This window comes from Haematobia irritans, chromosome 4, assembly GCF_050003625.1.
Source record: "Haematobia irritans isolate KBUSLIRL chromosome 4, ASM5000362v1, whole genome shotgun sequence".
Lineage (NCBI taxonomy): Eukaryota > Metazoa > Arthropoda > Insecta > Diptera > Muscidae > Haematobia > Haematobia irritans.
Window position 1 is genome coordinate 140,180,206 of NC_134400.1, and position 21,971 is coordinate 140,202,176.

General features: G+C 34.4%; 1 protein-coding gene across 1 annotated transcript; it reads left to right on the forward strand.

The window, feature by feature from the left end:
- Positions 1-18,193: 18,193 nt before the first annotated feature.
- On the forward strand, positions 18,194-20,875 carry LOC142235788 (uncharacterized). Its single transcript, XM_075307046.1, has one exon. The coding sequence runs from the start codon at positions 18,194-18,196 to the stop codon at positions 20,873-20,875; it is 2,682 nt and encodes an 893-aa protein (XP_075163161.1).
- Positions 20,876-21,971: the final 1,096 nt, after the last annotated feature.

Below are 21,971 nucleotides of genomic sequence, written 5' to 3' on the forward strand. Positions count from 1 at the left end.
GGTTTTGGGTGGATTTTTCAATTTTTTGGGGGTGGTCACGAATTAAATTCCTTTTCGCTCTAGGACGCATATTTAGGGAGATATGGGCAAAAGAAGTTTTTCATATCAAAATTTCAATTTTTTTAGGTTTTGGGTGGATTTTTCAATTTTTTGGGGGTGGTCACGAATTAAAGTCCTTTTCGCTCTAGGACGCTTAGTTTAGGAGATATGGGCAAAAGAAGTTTTTCATATAAAAATTTCAATTTTTTTAGGTTTTGGGTGGATTTTTCAATTTTTTGGGGGTGGTCACGAATTAAAGTCCTTTTCGCTCTAGGACGCTTAGTTTAGGAGATATGGGCAAAAGAAGTTTTTCATATAAAAATTTCAATTTTTTTAGGTTTTGGGTGGATTTTGCAATTTTTTGGGGGTGGTCACGAATTAAAGTCCTTTTCGCTCTAGGACGCTTAGTTTAGGAGATATGGGCAAAAGAAGTTTTTCATATAAAAATTTCAATTTTTTTAGGTTTTGGGTGGATTTTTCAATTTTTTGGGGGTGGTCACGAATTAAAGTCCTTTTCGCTCTAGGACGCATATTTAAGGAGATATGGGCAAAAGAAGTTTTTCATACAAAAATTTCAATTTGTTTAGGTTTTGGGTGGATTCTTCAATTTTTTGGGGGTGGTCACGAATTAAAGTCCTTTTCGCTCTAGGACGCATATTTAAGGAGATATGGGCAAAAGAAGTTTTTCATATAAAAATTTCAATTTTTTAGGTTTTGGGTGGATTTTTCAATTTTTTGGGGGTGGTCACGAATTAAAGTCCTTTTCGCTCTATGACGCTTAGTTTAGGAGATATGGGCAAAAGAAGTTTTTCATATAAAAATTTCAATTTTTTAGGGTTTGGGTGGATTTTGCAATTTTTTGGGGGTGGTCACGAATTAAAGTCCTTTTCGCTCTAGGACGCATATTTAAGGAGATATGGGCAAAAGAAGTTTTTCATATAAAAATTTCAATTTTTTTAGGTTTTGGGTGGATTTTTCAATTTTTTGGGGGTGGTCACGAATTAAAGTCCTTTTCGCTCTAGGACGCATATTTAAGGAGATATGGCCAAAAGAAGTTTTTCATATAAAAATTTCAATTTTTTTAGGTTTTGGGTGGATTTTTCAATTTTTTGGGGGTGGTCACGAATTAAAGTCCTTTTCGCTAAGGAGATATGGGCAAAAGAAGTTTTTCATATAAAAATTGCAATTTTTTTAGGTTTTGGGGGTGGTCACGAATTAAAGTCCTTTTCGCTCTATGACGCATATTTAAGGAGATATGGGCAAAAGAAGTTTTTCATATAAAAATTTCAATTTTTTTAGGTTTTGGGTGGATTTTTAAATTTTTTGGGGGTGGTCACGAATTAAAGTCCTTTTCGCTCTAGGACGCTTAGTTTAGGAGATATGGGCATAAGAAGTTTTTCATATAAAAATTTCAATTTTTTTAGGTTTTGGGTGGATTTTTCAATTTTTTGGGGGTGGTCACGAATTAAAGTCCTTTTCGCTCTAGGACGCATATTTAAGGAGATATGGGCAAAAGAAGTTTTTCATATAAAAATTGCAATTTTTTTAGGTTTTGGGTGGATTTTTCAATTTTTTGGGGGTGGTCACGAATTAAAGTCCTTTTCGCTCTAGGACGCTTAGTTTAGGAGATATGGGCAAAAGAAGTTTTTCATATAAAAATTTCAATTTTTTTAGGTTTTGGGTGGATTTTTCAATTTTTTTGGGGGTGGTCACGAATTAAATTCCTTTTCGCTCTAGGACGCATATTTAAGGAGATATGGGCAAAAGAAGTTTTTCATATAAAAATTTCAATTTTTTTAGGTTTTGGGTGGATTTTTCAATTTTTTGGGGGGGGTCCTTTTCGCTCTAGGACGCATATTTAGGAGATATGGGCAAAAGAAGTTTTTCATATAAAAATTTCAATTTTTTTAGGTTTTGGGTGGATTTTTCAATTTTTTGGGGGTGGTCACGAATTAAAGTCCTTTTCGCTCTAGGACGCTTAGTTTAGGAGATATGGGCAAAAGAAGTTTTTCATATAAAAATTTCAATTTTTTTAGGTTTTGGGTGGATTTTTCAATTTTTTGGGGGTGGTCACGAATCAAAAATTCCTTTTCGCTCTAGGACGCATATTTAAGGAGATATGGGCAAAAGAAGTTTTTCATATAAAAATTTCAATTTTTTTAGGTTTTGGGTGGATTTTTCAATTTTTTTGGTGGTGGTCACGAATTAAAGTCCTTTTCGCTCTAGGACGCATATTTAAGGAGATATGGGCAAAAGAAGTTTTTCATATAAAAATTTCAATTTTTTTAGGTTTTGGGTGGATTTTTCAATTTTTTGGGGGTGGTCACGAATTAAATTCCTTTTCGCTCTAGGACGCATATTTAGGGAGATATGGGCAAAAGAAGTTTTTCATATAAAAATTTCAATTTTTTTAGGTTTTGGTTGAATTTTTCAATTTTTTGGGGGTGGTCACGAATTAAAGTCCTTTTCGCTCTAGGACGCATATTTAAGGAGATATGGGCAAAAGAAGTTTTTCATACAAAAATTTCAATTTGTTTAGGTTTTGGGTGGATTTTTCAATTTTTTGGGGGTGGTCACGAATTAAAGTCCTTTTCGCTCTAGGACGCATATTTAAGGAGATATGGGCAAAAGAAGTTTTTCATATAAAAATTTCAATTTTTTTAGGTTTTGGGTGGATTTTTCAATTTTTTGGGGGTGGTCACGAATTAAAGTCCTTTTCGCTCTATGACGCTTAGTTTAGGAGATATGGGCAAAAGAAGTTTTTCATATAAAAATTTCAATTTTTTTAGGTTTTGGGTGGATTTTTCAATTTTTTGGGGGTGGTCACGAATTAAAGTCCTTTTCGCTCTAGGACGCTTAGTATAGGAGATATGGGCAAAAGAAGTTTTTCATATAAAAATTCCAATTTTTTTAGGTTTTGGGTGGATTTTTCAATTTTTTGGGGGTGGTCACGAATTAAAGTCCTTTTCGCTCTAGGACGCTTAGTTTAGGAGATATGGGCAAAAGAAGTTTTTCATATAAAAATTTCAATTTTTTTTAGGTTTTGGGTGGATTTTTCAATTTTTTGGGGGTGGTCACGAATTAAAGTCCTTTTCGCTCTAGGACGCGTAGTTTAGGAGATATGGGCAAAAGAAGTGTTTCATATAAAAATTTCAATTTTTTTAGGTTTTGGGTGGATTTTTCAATTTTTTGGGGGTGGTCACGAATTAAAAATTCCTTTTCGCTCTAGGACGCATATTTAAGGAGATATGGCCAAAAGAAGTTTTTCATATAAAAATTTCAATTTTTTTAGGTTTTGGGTGGATTTTTCAATTTTTTGGGGGTGGTCATGAATTAAAGTCCTTTTCGCTCTAGGACGCATATTTAAGGAGATATGGGCAAAAGAAGTTTTTCATATAAAAATTTCAGTTTTTTTAGGTTTTGGGTGGATTTTTCAATTTTTTGGGGGTGGTCACGAATTAAAGTCCTTTTCGCTCTAGGACGCTTAGTTTAGGAGATATGGGCAAAAGAAGTTTTTCATATAAAAATTTCAATTTTTTTAGGTTTTGGGTGGATTTTTCAATTTTTTGGGGGTGGTAACGAATTAAAGTCCTTTTCGCTCTAGGACGCATATTTAAGGAGATATGGGCAAAAGAAGTTTTTCATATAAACATTTCAATTTTTTTAGGTTTTGGGTGGATTTTTCAATTTTTTGGGGGTGGTCACGAATTAAAGTCCTTTTCGCTCTAGGACGCATATTTAAGGAGATATGGGCAAAAGAAGTTTTTCATATAAAAATTTCAATTTTTTTAGGTTTTGGGTGGATTTTTCAATTTTTTGGGGGTGGTCACGAATTAAAGTCCTTTTCGCTCTAGGACGCTTAGTTTAGGAGATATGGGCAAAAGAAGTTTTTCATATAAAAATTTCAATTTTTTTAGGTTTTGGGTGGATTTTTCAATTTTTTGGGGGTGGTCACGAATTAAAGTCCTTTTCGCTCTAGGACGCATATTTAAGGAGATATGGGCAAAAGAAGTTTTTCATATAAAAATTTCAATTTTTTAGGTTTTGGGTGGATTTGTCACTTTTTTGGGGGTGGTCACGAATTAAAGTCCTTTTCGCTCTAGGACGCATATTTAAGGAGATATGGGCAAAAGAAGTTTTTCATATAAAAATTTCAATTTTTTTAGGTTTTGGTTGGATTTTTCAATTTTTTGGGGGTGGTCACGAATTAAAGTCCTTTTCGCTCTAGGACGCTTATTTTAGGAGATATGGGCAAAAGAAGTTTTTCATATAAAAATTTCAATTTTTTTAGGTTTTGGGTGGATTTTTTGGATTTTTTGGGGGTGGTCACGAATTAAAGTCCTTTTCGCTCTAGGACGCATATTTAAGGAGATATGGGCAAAAGAAGTTTTTCATATAAAAATTTCATTTTTTTTAGGTTTTGGGTGGATTTTTCAATTTTTTGGGGGTGGTCACGAATTAAAGTCCTTTTCGCTCTAGGACGCATATTTAAGGAGATATGGGCAAAAGAAGTTTTTCATATAAAAATTTCAATTTTTTGGGGGTGGTCACGAATTAAAGTCCTTTTCGCTCTAGGATGCATATTTAAGGAGATATGGGCAAAAGAAGTTTTTCATATAAAAATTTAAATTTTTTTTAGGTTTTGGGTGGATTTTTCAATTTTTTGGGGGTGGTCACGAATTAAAGTCCTTTTCGCTCTAGGACGCATATTTAAGGAGATATGGGCAAAAGAAGTTTTTCATGTAAAAATTTAAATTTTTTTAGGTTTTGGGTGGATTTTTCAATTTTTTGGGGGTGGTCACGAATTAAAGTCCTTTTCGCTCTAAGACGCTTAGTTTAGGAGATATGGGCAAAAGAAGTTTTTCATATAAAAATTTCAATTTTTTTAGGTTTTGGGTGGATTTTTCAATTTTTTGGGGGTGGTCACGAATTAAAGTCCTTTTCGCTCTAGGACGCATATTTAAGGAGATATGGGCAAAAGAAGTTTTTCATATAAAAATTTAATTTTTTTTAGGTTTTGGGTGGATTTTTCAATTTTTTGGGGGTGGTCACGAATTAAAGTCCTTTTCGCTCTAGGACGCATATTTAAGGAGATATGGGCAAAAGAAGTTTTTCATATAAAAATTGCAATTTTTTTAGGTTTTGGGTGGATTTTTCAATTTTTTGGGGGTGGTCAGGAATTAAAGTCCTTTTCGCTCTAGGACGCTTAGTTTAGGAGATATGGGCAAAAGAAGTTTTTCATATAAAAATTTCAATTTTTTTAGGTGTTGGGTGGATTTTTCAATTTTTTGGGGGTGGTCACGAATTAAAGTCCTTTTCGCTCTAGGACGCTTAGTTTAGGAGATATGGGCAAAGAAGTTTTTCATATAAAAATTTCAATTTTTTAGGGTTTGGGTGGATTTTGCAATTTTTTGGGGGTGGTCACGAATTAAAGTCCTTTTCGCTCTAGGACGCATATTTAAGGAGATATGGGCAAAAGAAGTTTTTCATATAAAAATTTCATTTTTTTAGGTTTTGTGTGGATTTTTCAATTTTTTGAGGGTGGTCACGAATTAAAGTCCTTTTCGCTCTAGGACGCTTAGTTTAGGAGATATGGGCAAAAGAAGTTTTTCATATAAAAATTTAAATTTTTTTAGGTTTTGGGTGGATTTTTCAATTTCTGGGGGTGGTCACGAATTAAAGTCCTTTTCGCTCTAGGACGCTTATTTTAGGAGATATGGGCAAAAGAAGTTTTTCATATAAAAATTTCAATTTTTTTAGGTTTTGGGTGGATTTTTCAATTTTTTGGGTGTGGTCACGAATTAAAGTCCTTTTCGCTCTAGGACGCATATTTAAGGAGATATGGGCAAAAGAAGTTTTTCATATAAAAATTTCAATTTTTTTAGGTTTTGGGTGGATTTTTCAATTTTTTTGGGGGTGGTCACGAATTAAAGTCCTTTTCGCTCTAGGACGCATATTTAAGGAGATATGGGCAAAAGAAGTTTTTCATATAAAAATTTCAATTTTTTTAGGTTTTGGGTGGATTTTTCAATTTTTTGGGGGTGGTCACGAATTAAAGTCCTTTTCGCTCTAGGACGCATATTTATGGAGATATGGGCAAAAGAAGTTTTTCATATAAAAATTTCAATTTTTTTAGGTTTTGGGTGGATTTTTCAATTTTTTTGCGGGTGGTCACGAATTAAAGTCCTTTTCGCTCTAGGACGCTTAGTTTAGGAGATATGGGCAAAAGAAGTTTTTCATATAAAAATTTCAATTTTTTTAGGTTTTGGGTGGATTTTTCAATTTTTGGGGGTGGTCACGAATTAAAGTCCATTTCGCTCTAGGACGCATATTTAAGGAGATATGGGCAAAAGGAGTTTTTCATATAAAAATTTCATTTTTTTTAGGTTTTGGGTGGATTTTTCAATTTTTTGGGGGTGGTCACGAATTAAAGTCCTTTTCGCTCTAGGACGCATATTTAAGGAGATATGGGCAAAAGAAGTTTTTCATATAAAAATTTCATTTTTTTTTTTTAGGTTTTGGGTGGATTTTTCAATTTTTTGGGGGTGGTCACGAATTAGAGTCCTTTTCGCTCTAGGACGCATATTTAAGGAGATATGGGCAAAAGAAGTTTTTCATATAAAAATTGCAATTTTTTTAGGTTTTGGGTGGTTTTTCAATTTTTTGGGGGTGGTCACGAATTAAAGTCCTTTTCGCTCTAGGACGCTTAGTTTAGGAGATATGGGCAAAAGAAGTTTTTCATATAAAAATTTCAATTTTTTAGGGTTTGGGTGGATTTTGCAATTTTTTGGGGGTGGTCACGAATTAAAGTCCTTTTCGCTCTAGGACGCATATTTAAGGAGATATGGGCAAAAGAAGTTTTTCATATAAAAATTTCAATTTTTTTTAGGTTTTGGGTGGATTTTTCAATTTTTTGGGGGTGGTCACGAATTAAAGTCCTTTTCGCTCTAGGACGCTTAGTTTAAGAGATATGGGCAAAATAAGTTTTTCATATAAAAATTTCAATTTTTTTAGGTTTTGGGTGGATTTTTCAATTTTTTGGGGGTGGTCACGAATTAAAGTCCTTTTCGCTCTAGGACGCATATTTAAGGAGATATGGGCAAAAGAAGTTTTTCATATAAAAATTTCAATTTTTTTAGGTTTTGGGTGGATTTTTCAATTTTTTGGGGGTGGTCACGAATTAAAGTCCTTTTCGCTCTAGGACGCATATTTAAGGAGATATGGGCAAAAGAAGTTTTTCATATAAAAATTTCAATTTTTTTAGGTTTTGGGTGGATTTGTCAATTTTTTCGGGGTGGTCACGAATTAAAGTCCTTTTCGCTCTAGGACGCATATTTAAGGAGATATGGGCAAAGTCCTTTTCGCTCTAGGACGCATATTTAAGGAGATATGGACAAAAGAAGTTTTTCATATAAAAATTTAAATTTTTTTAGGTTTTGGGTGGATTTTTCAATTTTTTGGGGGTGGTCACGAATTAAAGTCCTTTTCGCTCTAGGACGCATATTTAAGGAGATATAGGCAAAAGAAGTTTTTCATATAAAAATTTCAATTTTGTTAGGTTTTGGGTGGATTTTTCAATTTTTTGGGGGTGGTCACGAATTAAAGTCCTTTTCGCTCTAGGACGCTTAGTTTAGGAGATATGGGCAAAAGAAGTTTTTCATATAAAAATTTCAATTTTTTTAGGTTTTGGGTGGATTTTTCAATTTTTTGTGGGTAAAAATTTCAATTTTTTTAGGTTTTGGGTGGATTTTTCAATTTTTTGTGGGTGGTCACGAATTAAAGTCCTTTTCGCTCTAGGACGCATATTTAAGGAGATATGGGCAAAAGAAGTTTTTCATATAAAAATTTCAATTTTTTTAGGTTTTGGGTGGATTTTTCAATTTTTTAGGGGTGGTCACGAATTAAAGTCCTTTTCGCTCTAGGACGCTTAGTTTAAGAGATATGGGCAAAAGAAGTTTTTCATATAAAAATTTCAATTTTTTTAGGTTTTGGGTGGATTTTTCAATTTTTTGGGGGTGGTCACGAATTAAAGTCCTTTTCGCTCTAGGACGCATATTTAAGGAGATATCGGCAAAAGAAGTTTTTCATATAAAAATTTCAATTTTTTTAGGGTTTGGGTGGATTTTGCAATTTTTTGGGGGTGGTCACGAATTAAAGTCCTTTTCGCTCTAGGACGCATATTTAAGGAGATATGGACAAAAGAAGTTTTTCATATAAAAATTTCAATTTTTTTAGGTTTTGGTTGGATTTTTCAATTTTTTGGGGGTGGTCACGAATTAAAGTCCTTTTCGCTCTAGGACGCATATTTAAGGAGATATGGGCAAAAGAAGTTTTTCATATAAAAATTTCATTTTTTTTAGGTTTTGGGTGGATTTTTCAATTTTTTGGGGGTTGTCACGAATTAAAGTCCTTTTCGCTCTAGGACGCATATTTAAGGAGATATGGGCAAAAGAAGTTTTTCATATAAAAATTTCATTTTTTTTAGGTTTTGGGTGGATTTTTCAATTTTTTGGGGGTGGTCACGAATTAAAGTCCTTTTCGCTCTAGGACGCATATTTAAGGAGATATGGGCAAAAGAAGTTTTTCATATAAAAATTTCATTTTTTTTTTTAGGTTTTGGGTGGATTTTTCAATTTTTTGGGGGTGGTCACGAATTAAAGTCCTTTTCGCTCTAGGACGCATATTTAAGGAGATATGGGCAAAAGAAGTTTTTCATATAAAAATTGCAATTTTTTTAGGTTTTGGGTGGTTTTTCAATTTTTTGGGGGTGGTCACGAATTAAAGTCCTTTTCGCTCTAGGACGCTTAGTTTAGGAGATATGGGCAAAAGAAGTTTTTCATATAAAAATTTCAATTTTTTAGGGTTTGGGTGGATTTTGCAATTTTTTGGGGGTGGTCACGAATTAAAGTCCTTTTCGCTCTAGGACGCATATTTAAGGAGATATGGGCAAAAGAAGTTTTTCATATAAAAATTTCAATTTTTTTTAGGTTTTGGGTGGATTTTTCAATTTTTTTGGGGTGGTCACGAATTAAAGTCCTTTTCGCTCTAGGACGCTTAGTTTAAGAGATATGGGCAAAATAAGTTTTTCATATAAAAATTTAAATTTTTTTAGGTTTTGGGTGGATTTTTCAATTTTTTGGGGGTGGTCACGAATTAAAGTCCTTTTCGCTCTAGGACGCATATTTAAGGAGATATGGGCAAAAGAAGTTTTTCATATAAAAATTTCAATTTTTTTAGGTTTTGGGTGGATTTTTCAATTTTTTGGGGGTGGTCACGAATTAAAGTCCTTTTCGCTCTAGGACGCATATTTAAGGAGATATGGGCAAAAGAAGTTTTTCATATAAAAATTTCAATTTTTTTAGGTTTTGGGTGGATTTGTCAATTTTTTCGGGGTGGTCACGAATTAAAGTCCTTTTCGCTCTAGGACGCATATTTAAGGAGATATGGGCAAAGTCCTTTTCGCTCTAGGACGCATATTTAAGGAGATATGGACAAAAGAAGTTTTTCATATAAAAATTTAAATTTTTTTAGGTTTTGGGTGGATTTTTCAATTTTTTGGGGGTGGTCACGAATTAAAGTCCTTTTCGCTCTAGGACGCATATTTAAGGAGATATAGGCAAAAGAAGTTTTTCATATAAAAATTTCAATTTTGTTAGGTTTTGGGTGGATTTTTCAATTTTTTGGGGGTGGTCACGAATTAAAGTCCTTTTCGCTCTAGGACGCTTAGTTTAGGAGATATGGGCAAAAGAAGTTTTTCATATAAAAATTTCAATTTTTTTAGGTTTTGGGTGGATTTTTCCATTTTTTGTGGGTAAAAATTTCAATTTTTTTAGGTTTTGGGTGGATTTTTCAATTTTTTGGGGGTGGTCACGAATTAAAGTCCTTTTCGCTCTAGGACGCATATTTAAGGAGATATGGGCAAAAGAAGTTTTTCATATAAAAATTTCAATTTTTTTAGGTTTTGGGTGGATTTTTCAATTTTTTGGGGGTGGTCACGAATTAAAGTCCTTTTCGCTCTAGGACGCTTAGTTTAAGAGATATGGGCAAAAGAAGTTTTTCATATAAAAATTTCAATTTTTTTAGGTTTTGGGTGGATTTTTCAATTTTTTGGGGGTGGTCACGAATTAAAGTCCTTTTCGCTCTAGGACGCATATTTAAGGAGATATGGGCAAAAGAAGTTTTTCATATAAAAATTTCAATTTTTTTAGGGTTTGGGTGGATTTTGCAATTGTTTGGGGGTGGTCACGAATTAAAGTCCTTTTCGCTCTAGGACGCATATTTAAGGAGATATGGGCAAAAGAAGTTTTTCATATAAAAATTGCAATTTTTTTAGGTTTTGGGTGGATTTTTCAATTTTTTGGGGTGGTCACGAATTAAAGTCCTTTTCGCTCTAGGACGCATATTTAAGGAGATATGGGCACAAGAAGTTTTTCATATAAAAATTTCAATTTTTTTTTAGGTTTTGGGTGGATTTTTCAATTTTTTGGGGGTGGTCACGAATTAAAGTCCTTTTCGCTCTAGGACGCATATTTAAGGAGATATGGGCAAAAGAAGTTTTTCATATAAAAATTTCAATTTTTTTAGGTTTTGGTTGGATTTTTCAATTTTTTGGGGTGGTCACGAATTAAAGTCCTTTTCGCTCTAGGACGCATATTTAAGGAGATATGGGCAAAAGAAGTTTTTCATATAAAAATTTCATTTTTTTAGGTTTTGGGTGGATTTTTCAATATTTTGGGGGTGGTCACGAATTAAATTCCTTTTCGCTCTAGGACGCTTAGTTTAGGAGATATGGGCAAAAGAAGTTTTTCATATAAAAATTTCAATTTTTTTAGGTTTTGGGTAGATTTTTCAATTTTTTGGGGGTGGTAAATTCCTTTTCGCTCTAGGACGCATATTTAAGGAGATATGGACAAAAGAAGTTTTTCATATAAAAATTTCAATTTTTTTAGGTTTTGGGTGGATTTTTCAATTTTTTGGGGGTGGTCACGAATTAAAGTCCTTTTCGCTCTAGGACGCTTAGTTTAGGAGATATGAGCAAAAGAAGTTTTTCATATAAAAATTTCAATTTTTTTAGGTTTTGGGTGGATTTTTCAATTTTTTGGGGGTGGTCACGAATTAAAGTCCTTTTCGCTCTAGGACGCATATTTAAGGAGATATGGGCAAAAGAAGTTTTTCATATAAAAATTTCAATTTTTTTAGGTTTTGGGTGGATTTTTCAATTGTTTGGGGGTGGTCACGAATTAAAGTCCTTTTCGCTCTAGGACGCATATTTAAGGAGATATGGGCAAAAGAAGTTTTTCATATAAAAATTGCAATTTTTTTAGGTTTTGGGTGGATTTTTCAATTTTTTGGGGGTGGTCACGAATTAAAGTCCTTTTCGCTCTAGGACGCATATTTAAGGAGATATGGGCAAAAGAAGTTTTTCATATAAAAATTTCATTTTTTTAGGTTTTGGGTGGATTTTTCAATATTTTGGGAGTGGTCACGAATTAAAGTCCTTTTCGCTCTAGGACGCTTAGTTTAGGAGATATGGGCAAAAGAAGTTTTTCATATAAAAATTTCAATTTTTTTAGGTTGTGGGTGGATTTTTCAATTTTTTGGGGGTGGTCACGAAATAAATTCCTTTTCGCTCTAGGACGCATATTTAAGGAGATATGGGCAAAAGAAGTTTTTCATATAAAAATTTCAATTTTTTTAGGTTTTGGGTGGATTTTTCAATTTTTTGGGGGTGGTCACGAATTAAAGTCCTTTTCGCTCTAGGACGCTTAGTTTAGGAGATATGGGCAAAAGAAGTTTTTCATATAAAAATTTCAATTTTTTTAGGTTTTGGTTGGATTTTTCAATTTTTTGGGGGTGGTCACGAATTAAAGTCCTTTTCGCTCTAGGACGCATATTTAAGGAGATATGGGCAAAAGAAGTTTTTCATATAAAAATTTCATTTTTTTAGGTTTTGGGTGGATTTTTCAATATTTTGGGGGTGGTCACGAATTAAATTCCTTTTCGCTCTAGGATGCTTAGTTTAGGAGATATGGGCAAAAGAAGTTTTTCATATAAAAATTTCAATTTTTTTAGGTTTTGGGTGGATTTTTCAATTTTTTGGGGGTGGTCACGAATTAAAGTCCTTTTCGCTCTAGGACGCTTAGTTTAGGAGATATGGGCAAAAGAAGTTTTTCATATAAAATTTTCAATTTTTTTAGGTTTTGGGTGGATTTTGCAATGCTTTGGGGGTGGTCACGAATTAAAATCCTTTTCGCTCTAGGACGCATATTTAAGGAGATATGGGCAAAAGAAGTTTTTCATATAAAAATTTCAATTTTTTTAGGTTTTGGGCAAATTTTTCAATTTTTTGGGGGTGGTCACGAATTAAAGTCCTTTTCGCTCTAGGACGCATATTTAAGGAGATATGGGCAAAAGAAGTTTTTCATATAAAAATTTCAATTTTTTTAGGTTTTGGGTGGATTTTTCAATTTTTTGGGGGTGGTCACGAATTAAAGTCCTTTTCGCTCTAGGACGCATATTTAAGGAGATATGGGCAAAAGAAGTTTTTCATATAAAAATTGCAATTTTTTTAGGTTTTGGGTGGATTTTTCAATTTTTTGGGGGTGGTCACGAATTAAAGTCCTTTTCGCTCTAGGACGCTTAGTTTAGGAGATATGGGCAAAAGAAGTTTTTCATATAAAAATTTCAATTTTTTTTAGGTTTTGGGTGGATTTTTCAATTTTTTGGGGGTGGTCACGAATTAAAGTCCTTTTCGCTCTAGGACGCATATTTAAGGAGATATGGGCAAAAGAAGTTTTTCATATAAAAATTGCAATTTTTTTAGGTTTTGGGTGGATTTTTCAATTTTTTGGGGGTGGTCATGAATTAAAGTCCTTTTCGCTCTAGGACGCATATTTAAGGAGAGATGGGCAAAAGAAGTTTTTCATATAAAAATTTCAATTTTTTTAGGTTTTTGGTGGATTTCTCAATTTTTTGGGGGTGGTCACGAATTAAAGTCCTTTTCGCTCTAGGACGCATATTTAGGGAGATATGGGCAAAAGAAGTTTTTCATATAAAAATTTCAATTTTTTTAGGTTTTGGGTGGATTTTTCAATTTTTTGGGGGTGGTCACGAATTAAAGTCCTTTTCGCTCTAGGACGCATATTTAAGGAGATATGGGCAAAAGAAGTTTTTCATATAAAAATTTCAATTTTTTTAGGTTTTGGGTGGATTTTTCAATTTTTTGGGGGTGGTCACGAATTAAAGTCCTTTTCGCTCTAGGACGCTTAGTTTAGGAGATTTGGGCAAAAGAAGTTTTTCATATACAAATTTCATTTTTTTTAGGTTTTGGGTGGATTTTTCAATTTTTTGGGGGTGGTCACGAATTAAAGTCCTTTTCGCTCTAGGACGCATATTTAAGGAGATATGGGCAAAAGAAGTTTTTCATATAAAAATTGCAATTTTTTTAGGTTTTGGGTGGATTTTTCAATTTTTTGGGGGTGGTCACGAATTAAATTCCTTTTCGCTCTAGGACGCATATTTAAGGAGATATGGGCAAAAGAAGTTTTTCATATAAAAATTTCAATTTTTTTAGGTTTTGGGTGGATTTTTCAATTTTTTGGGGGTGGTCACGAATTAAAGTCCTTTTCGCTCTAGGACGCATATTTAAGGAGATATGGGCAAAAGAAGTTTTTCATATAAAAATTTCAATTTTTTTAGGTTTTGGGTGGATTTTTCAATTTTTTGGGGGTGGTCACGAATTAAAGTCCTTTTCGCTCTAGGACGCATATTTAAGGAGATATGGGCAAAAGAAGTTTTTCATATAAAAATTTCAATTTTTTTAGGTTTTGGGTGGATTTTTCAATTTTTTGGGGGTGGTCACGAATTAAAGTCCTTTTCGCTCTAGGACGCATATTTAAGGAGATATGGGCAAAAGAAGTTTTTCATATAAAAATTTCAATTTTTTTAGGTTTTGGGTGGATTTTTTAATTTTTTGGGGATGGTCACGAATTAAAGTCCTTTTCGCTCTAGGACGCTTAGTTTAGGAGATATGGGCAAAAGAAGTTTTTCATATAAAAATTTCAATTTTTTTAGGTTTTGTGTGGATTTTTCAATTTTTTGGGGGTGGTCACGAATTAAAGTCCTTTTCGCTCTAGGACGGTTAGTTTAGGAGATATGGGCAAAAGAAGTTTTTCATATAAAAATTTCAATTTTTTTAGGTTTTGGGTGGATTTTGCAATTTTTTGGGGGTGGTCACGAATTAAAGTCCTTTTCGCTCTAGGACGCATATTTAAGGAGATATGGGCAAAAGAAGTTTTTCATATAAAAATTTCAATTTTTTTAGGTTTTGGTTGGATTTTTCAATTTTTTGGGGGTGGTCACGAATTAAAGTCCTTTTCGCTCTAGGACGCATATTTAAGGAGATATGGGCAAAAGAAGTTTTTCATATAAAAATTTCATTTTTTTAGGTTTTGGGTGGATTTTTCAATTTTTTGGGGGTGGTCACGAATTAAAGTCCTTTTCGCTCTAGGACGCTTAGTTTAGGAGATATGGGCAAAAGAAGTTTTTCATATAAAAATTTCAATTTTTTTAGGTTTTGGGTGGATTTTTCAATTTTTTGGGGGTGGTCACGAATTAAATTCCTTTTCGCTCTAGGACGCATATTTAAGGAGATATGGGCAAAAGAAGTTTTTCATATAAAAATTTAAATTTTTTTAGGTTTTGGGTGGATTTTTCAATTTTTTGGGGGTGGTCACGAATTAAAGTCCTTTTCGCTCTAGGACGCTTAGTTTAGGAGATATGGGCAAAAGAAGTTTTTCATATAAAAATTTCAATTTTTTTAGGTTTTGGGTGGATTTTGCAATGCTTTGGGGGTGGTCACGAATTAAAGTCCTTTTCGCTCTAGGACGCATATTTAAGGAGATATGGGCAAAAGAAGTTTTTCATATAAAAATTTCTATTTTTTTAGGTTTTGGGTGGATTTTTCAATTTTTTGGGGGTGGTCACGAATTAAAGTCCTTTTCGCTCTAGGACGCATATTTAAGGAGATATGGGCAAAAGAAGTTTTTCATATAAAATTTTCAATCTTTTTAGGTTTTGGGTGGATTTTTCAATTTTTTGGGGGTGGTCACGAATTAAAGTCCTATTCGCTCTAGGACGCATATTTAAGGAGATATGGGCAAAAGAAGTTTTTCATATAAAAATTTAAATTTTTTTAGGTTTTGGGTGGATTTTTCAATTTTTTGGGGGTGGTCACGAATTAAAGTCCTTTTCGCTCTAGGACGCTGTTTTGAGAAACCACTGTGCGAGCAAAATTGTCCAAATAATTAGCAGCAGAAATATGTGCAGCGACAGCAGCAGCATCAAATGCCCAAAGCATTGGTGCATCGCTATGCGTGCTCTCATCTACGAATTTGTATGTACATCGCTGTGTGTATGATTTTTACATTGCTAGCTAAATTGCAATTGTCAACCAAACATACCTACATGCATTACATTGTTAAGGGCCATAAAATCTAGCGGTGTAACCAAAAAGAAAACGATCAATGCAATATACATACAAACATTTCATTTGCATATTGAATTTTGATTTTTAGTTTGTTAGTTGCCAAGCAGAATTCAAATAAAACCAATTCGATCGCAAACTTTAAAAATTTCGTAGTTTTATTTTTTCGCACTAGCCTGTAAAAAAGCTTACAGGCTCTAACATTTGGTGACCCCGACGTGATCCTCCAAAGCATTTCGTCGATAATTGATATCAATTTGGATATTAATTTACTCCTTTGGTTGGATTTCACGATTTTTCCATTCGTTAAAAAAATCAATTCGGATTTTGTACCAAAAAAGTTGTGATTTTGGCTTGTAAAAAATTTACATAATTATGCCCAAAAATACCATGTCGTCAATTAATGAAAGTGGAAAAGAAGGGTCTGATATGACCCAATGTCTTAATCGAGTTGCCTCTATTGGTAAACAGTTGGCCGATATAAATGCTCGTTTGACTCCAGAAGAATTAAATAATATGGATGATTCAGACCTTATCGTTCGCCTTGATTCCGTCGAAAATTTGCATTCTCGTTTCGATCAGTCCATTGTATCCCTCGAAGAAAGTGGCGAAGGAGATGTGGACCACTCCATTCGTTCAGAATTTTTAACATCCTTCTTCGAAGTCAAAGCAAAAATTAAGCGTAAGTTGAATACAAGTCGCAGCGCTCCATGCCATCCCCCATCATCAACACTTCGACAATTTTCGTTGGATGAACCCCCAATTGTACGTAGAAGCAGATTGCCTGAGCTAAAACTTCCCCAGTTCAGCGGCGCATATACTGATTGGCCCGATTTCTTTGCCATGTTTACCACTGTGGTAGCTAATGACATGGAAATTACAAAATTAGAAAAATTCCAGCATCTCCGTGCATGTTTAGTTGGATCTGCGCTGGATGCAATTTCATCTTTGGAACCATCAGACGCAAGCTACGACGAAGCTATAAAATTGTTAAAAAATAGATTTGATAACAAGCTTCTTAACTTTCAGGCACATATTAAAGAATTATTTGCACTTAAGCCTGTCATCAAGGGTTCTGCCTCAAGTCTTCGACAACTGAGCGACAAACTGAACGCACATATGAGGGCTCTTGGAACAATGTGCAAGAAAGATGAAATAGCGGACGGACTCCTGATTTATTTAGTCACTTCGAAGCTCGATACTCCAACACAAGCCAAATGGGAAGAAGGCCTCCAAAACGATCAGCTGCCAACATGGTCATCTATGACAAACTTTCTTGACAAACGGTGTCGAATGCTCGAAAATCTGGAACACTCATCAATATTGAAAGTACCCACTCAAATGGTAAATAAAAAATCTAATAACATTCCTCTCTTGTTTCCAATCCTCTCTTGTTTCATTTAACCCATCGCAACAACCCACAGGCTCTCTTTCAAATAATGATGTTTTATTAGCTACGGCCATCATTCTGGTAAAAAATAAATTTGGTACCTTTGTTCCCTGCCGAGCAATTTTAGATTCGGCTTCTCAGTTAAACTTCATTACCAGCCGTTTTGCTGCTCAAGCCCAACTCAAATTAAATCCATCACAATTTTCTATATCTGGTATTGGAGAGGGTAATTTAGTAGCTGACAAATCCGTAGAAATTTTGATCAAATCTTGCCATAATAATTATTCTGCTTCCTTTGTTGCCGTTGTTATTCCAACAATAACAGAATATCAACCTAATCGAAATATTGATGTAAACCAAATGAAAATTCCCCAAAATGTAAGCTTAGCTGATCCAGAATTTTACAAAAAGGGTAGAAATGATATTTTAATTGGAGCCGGTCTCTTTTTTGATCTAATGAGTGTGGGTCAAATAAGATGCGCAAACACTTCAACAATTTTGCAAAAAACTCAGCTGGGTTGGGTGGTATCGGGGGGAGGATCCAGCTTATCAAAGTCATACTCATTAGCAGTGGCGGGTAAACCCCATTCAAATATGACAAATGAAAATTTGGAAGATATTCTTAAAAGTTTCTGGGAAGTAGAACACAACTTCGAAAAGAGCTCAAAACAGTCGATAGACGATATTTTTTGTGAAGAACATTTTAAGAAAAATACTTCGCGTTTGAAATCTGGAGCATATTCTGTTGTTTTACCAAAAAACCAAAACTTTAATGAACTTGGCGAATCTTATAATCGCGCCCTCAAGCGTTTTATGAAACAAGCTCAAAAAGATGCCACAAACTAAGGAAAAGTATATTGCCTTCATGAATGAATATGCCCAGCTAGAACATATGTCGCCAATTGTATCTATGCCCAAATCAACAAAAACGTATTTTCTTCCCCACCATTGTGTTCATAAGGAAGATAGTACAACAACAAAGCTTAGAGTTGTCTTCGATGGTTCGGCTAAAACAACAACAGGTTTATCACTTAACGACACCCTACATTCGGGACCAACCATCCAATCGAAACTTTTTGACATACTAATTCGATTTCGTTTCTTTAAAATTGCCCTGAGTGGGGATATGCAAAATGTATCGGTGTGTTTATGTCACACACCCAGATGATTACCTACAATGCATTTTATGGAGAAATGACCCACAAAACGAAATTCAAATTTACAAATTAAACACCGTTACATACGGAACAAAACCTGCAGCATTTCTCGCAATTCGTACGATGCATCAGCTTTCTATAGATGAAGAAGATTCTTTCCCGCTAGGTGCAGAAATTGTCAGGCGTGACTTTTATGTCGATGATTTGATATCGGGCGGAAATTCAGTGGCCGAAGTTAATGAAATTAGGAAGCAAGTTTCTCATCTATTACAAAAAGGCAATTTTCAAATAAGGAAATGGTGCTCAAATGACTGCTCTGTTTTAGATGAAGTGCCACTTGCTGATCGTGAGACCTTCCTGGAATTTCATGATGGCACGGATATAACTAAGACGTTAGGACTGGTATGGAATCCAGACCTAGACAACTTTGTTTTTACATTTTCGCACATTAGTGACAACAAGCCAATATCTAAAAGAAATATTTTATCATCCATCGCCCGATTTTATGACCCACTGGGACTAGTTGGACCTATAATAACAAGGGCTAAAGTTTTTATGCAAATGCTATGGAAGGATAAATTAGAGTGGGATGAAAGTTTGCCCCAGCATTTGCACTCAGTTTGGCAGCAATACGTATCTACATTTAATCTTGTTGATAAATTTATATTTCCAAGATTTGTTTCCATTGCAGGCTCCAGTGTTCAAATCCACGCATTTTGCGATGCCAGCCTTTCTGCATATGGAACTTGTGTGTATGCGAGATCAGAATTGCAAGACCAGGTGAAAATTGTGTTGCTATGCTCAAAATCGCGTGTAGCCCCATTGAAGGTTCTAACAATACCTAAGTTAGAGTTATCTGCTGCAGCGCTGCTTGCAGAACTTTTACAAACGATTTCATCTGCGCTTGGTGCTGAATACCAGTATCACTGTTGGACTGATTCAATGATCGTTTTGTCATGGCTTCGGGAGGAATCATCCAACTATAACATATTCGTCGCTAACAGAGTAAGTCTCATACAAAAGATAACAAAAAATATGATATGGCACCATGTTCCGACGGCATTCAATCCAGCCGATATTTTGTCAAGAGGAGCTACTCCTGAAGAACTCCTTAAATCCAGTCTATGGAAAGAGGGTCCAGATTTTTTGACTAAAGGTCCAGAGCTATGGCCAAAATCTTTTAACTTCATTGAAAATCTTCCAGAACGTCGTCGTGTTGCCCTATTAATATCATCAAATTATGATTTATCGATTACATGCAAATACGCCAACTCATTTCCTAAGATTCAACGTACATTTGCTTACGTGTTTAGATTTTTGAATTCCATAAAAATGAAAAGTTTTGGAAAATTGTCAGAATACGAAATAAAGATGGGTACATATCTATTGATTCGAAATATACAGCGAACTAATTTTACCATGGAGTTCAAGGCTTTAAGAAAAAATGAAAATATACCATCATCCAGTAAACTTTTTTCACTTTCGCCCTTTTTGGATTCAAATGGATTGATCAGAGTAGGCGGACGTTTGCAGAATTCAATTTTGTCGTTTGAAGCACAACACCCAATTATAATACCAAAATCACATCCCGTCACTTCATCGTTGATTATGCATTACCATCAAAATTTATTGCATGCTGGGGCACAATGTTTACTCGCCAACATTCGTCAGAAATATTGGCCCATTGGAGGCAGAAAATATGTAAGTGCAGTTATAAATAAATGCATTCGATGCTTTCAAATTAAGCCAACAATAGCCGAACACTTAATGGGAAATTTGCCAGAAGAACGGGTGAAGCCAAGTAGAGCATTTCAAGTAACTGGACTAGATTTTTGTGGACCGTTTTATTATAAGTCGGAAGTAAGGAATCGACCTCCTATAAAATCGTATGTTTGTATATTTGTGTGTTTCACAACAAAGGCGACACACTTAGAACTAGTGCCAGACTTATCAACTTCATCTTTTTTATTGTCGCTCAAAAGATTTGTTTCAATTCGTGGAAAGCCAAAAACTATCTGGTCTGATAATGCCACAAATTTTGTCGGGGCAAAAAACGAATTAGCAGACCTTCGGCAGTTATTTTTCGACCAATGGCAAATGGAGAGAATTTACACTCAGTGCTTGGAGGATGAAATTGAGTGGAAATTTATACCTCCTCGTTCACCACACTTCGGCGGCCTTTGGGAGGCCGCAGTGAAGTCGGCTAAGTACCATTTTTACCGCACCGTCGGCAAAAACATTTTAACATTCGATGAATTGCGAACCTTGATATGTCAAATTTCAGCAATACTAAATTCTCGACCATTGATTCCACTTACAGATGATCCAAATGATTTAGAAGTATTGACCCCCGGTCACTTTTTAGTAGGTGCACCACTAACAAGTTTTCCAGAACCTGACATCGGCAGTTTGAATATAAACACCTTATCTAGATGGCAAAAGGTTTGCTACATACAACAAATTTTTTGGAAAAAGTGGAGCTGTTCATATTTAAACCTATTGCAAGAACGTACGAAATGGAAGAGCAGCAAAAATAATATTGCAACTGGGGCTATGGTTCTCGTGAAAGACGATAATCTTCCACCACTAAAATGGAAAATGGGTCGGATTGTGGAAACTATATGTGGCAGTGATGGCATAGTGAGAGTCGCTATTGTTAAGACTTCAAATGGTGTTTCACGTCGTTCGGTGTCCAAACTAGCCCCTTTACCCATCGAAGATAACGCTGTTGAAAGTCAAAGCCTTCCAACGGGGGGAGGATGTTTTGAGAAACCACTGTGCGAGCAAAATTGTCCAAATAATTAGCAGCAGAAATATATGCAGCGACAGCAGCAGCATCAAATGCCCAAAGCATTGGTGCATCGCTATGCGTGCTCTCATCTACGAATTTGTATGTACATCGCTGTGTGTATGATTTTTACATTGCTAGCTAAATTGCAATTGTCAACCAAACATACCTACATGCATTACATTGTTAAGGGCCATAAAATCTAGCGGTGTAACCAAAAAGAAAACGATCAATGCAATATACATACAAACATTTCATTTGCATATTGAATTTTGATTTTTAGTTTGTTAGTTGCCAAGCAGAATTCAAATAAAACCAATTCGATCGCAAACTTTAAAAATTTCGTAGTTTTATTTTTTCGCACTAGCCTGTAAAAAAGCTTACAGGCTCTAACAGACGCTTAGTTTAGGAGATATGGGCAAAAGAAGTTTTTCATATAAAAATTTCAATTTTTTTAGGTTTTGGGTGGATTTTGCAATGCTTTGGGGGTGGTCACGAATTAAAGTCCTTTTCGCTCTAGGACGCATATTTAAGGAGATATGGGCAAAAGAAGTTTTTCATATAAAAATTTCTATTTTTTTAGGTTTTGGGTGGATTTTTCAATTTTTTGGGGGTGGTCACGAATTAAAGTCCTTTTCGCTCTAGGACGCATATTTAAGGAGAAGAAGAAAAGAAGTTTTTCATATAAAAATTTCAATTTTTTTTTAGGTTTTGGGTGGATTTTTCAATTTTTTGGGGGTGGTCACGAATTAAAGTCCTTTTCGCTCTAGGACGCATATTTAAGGAGATATGGGCAAAAGAAGTTTTTCATATAAAAATTTCAATTTCTTTAGGTTTTGGGTGGATTTTTCAATTTTTTGGGGGTGGTCACGAATTAAAGTCCTTTTCGCTCTAGGACGCTTAGTTTAGGAGATATGGGCAAAAGAAGTTTTTCATATAAAAATTTCAATTTTTTTAGGTTTTGGGTGGATTTTTCAATTTTTTGGGGGTGGTCACGAATTAAAGTCCTTTTCGCTCTAGGACGCATATTTAAGGAGATATGGGCAAAAGAAGTTTTTCATATAAAAATTTCAATTTTTTTAGGTTTTGGGGGGATTTTTCAATTTTTTGGGG

What these genes read in the sequence shown, in the direction of transcription:
- LOC142235788 (XM_075307046.1), top strand. Translation starts at nt 18,194, where the DNA reads ATGCATCAGCTTTCTATAGATGAAGAAGATTCTTTCCCGCTAGGTGCA.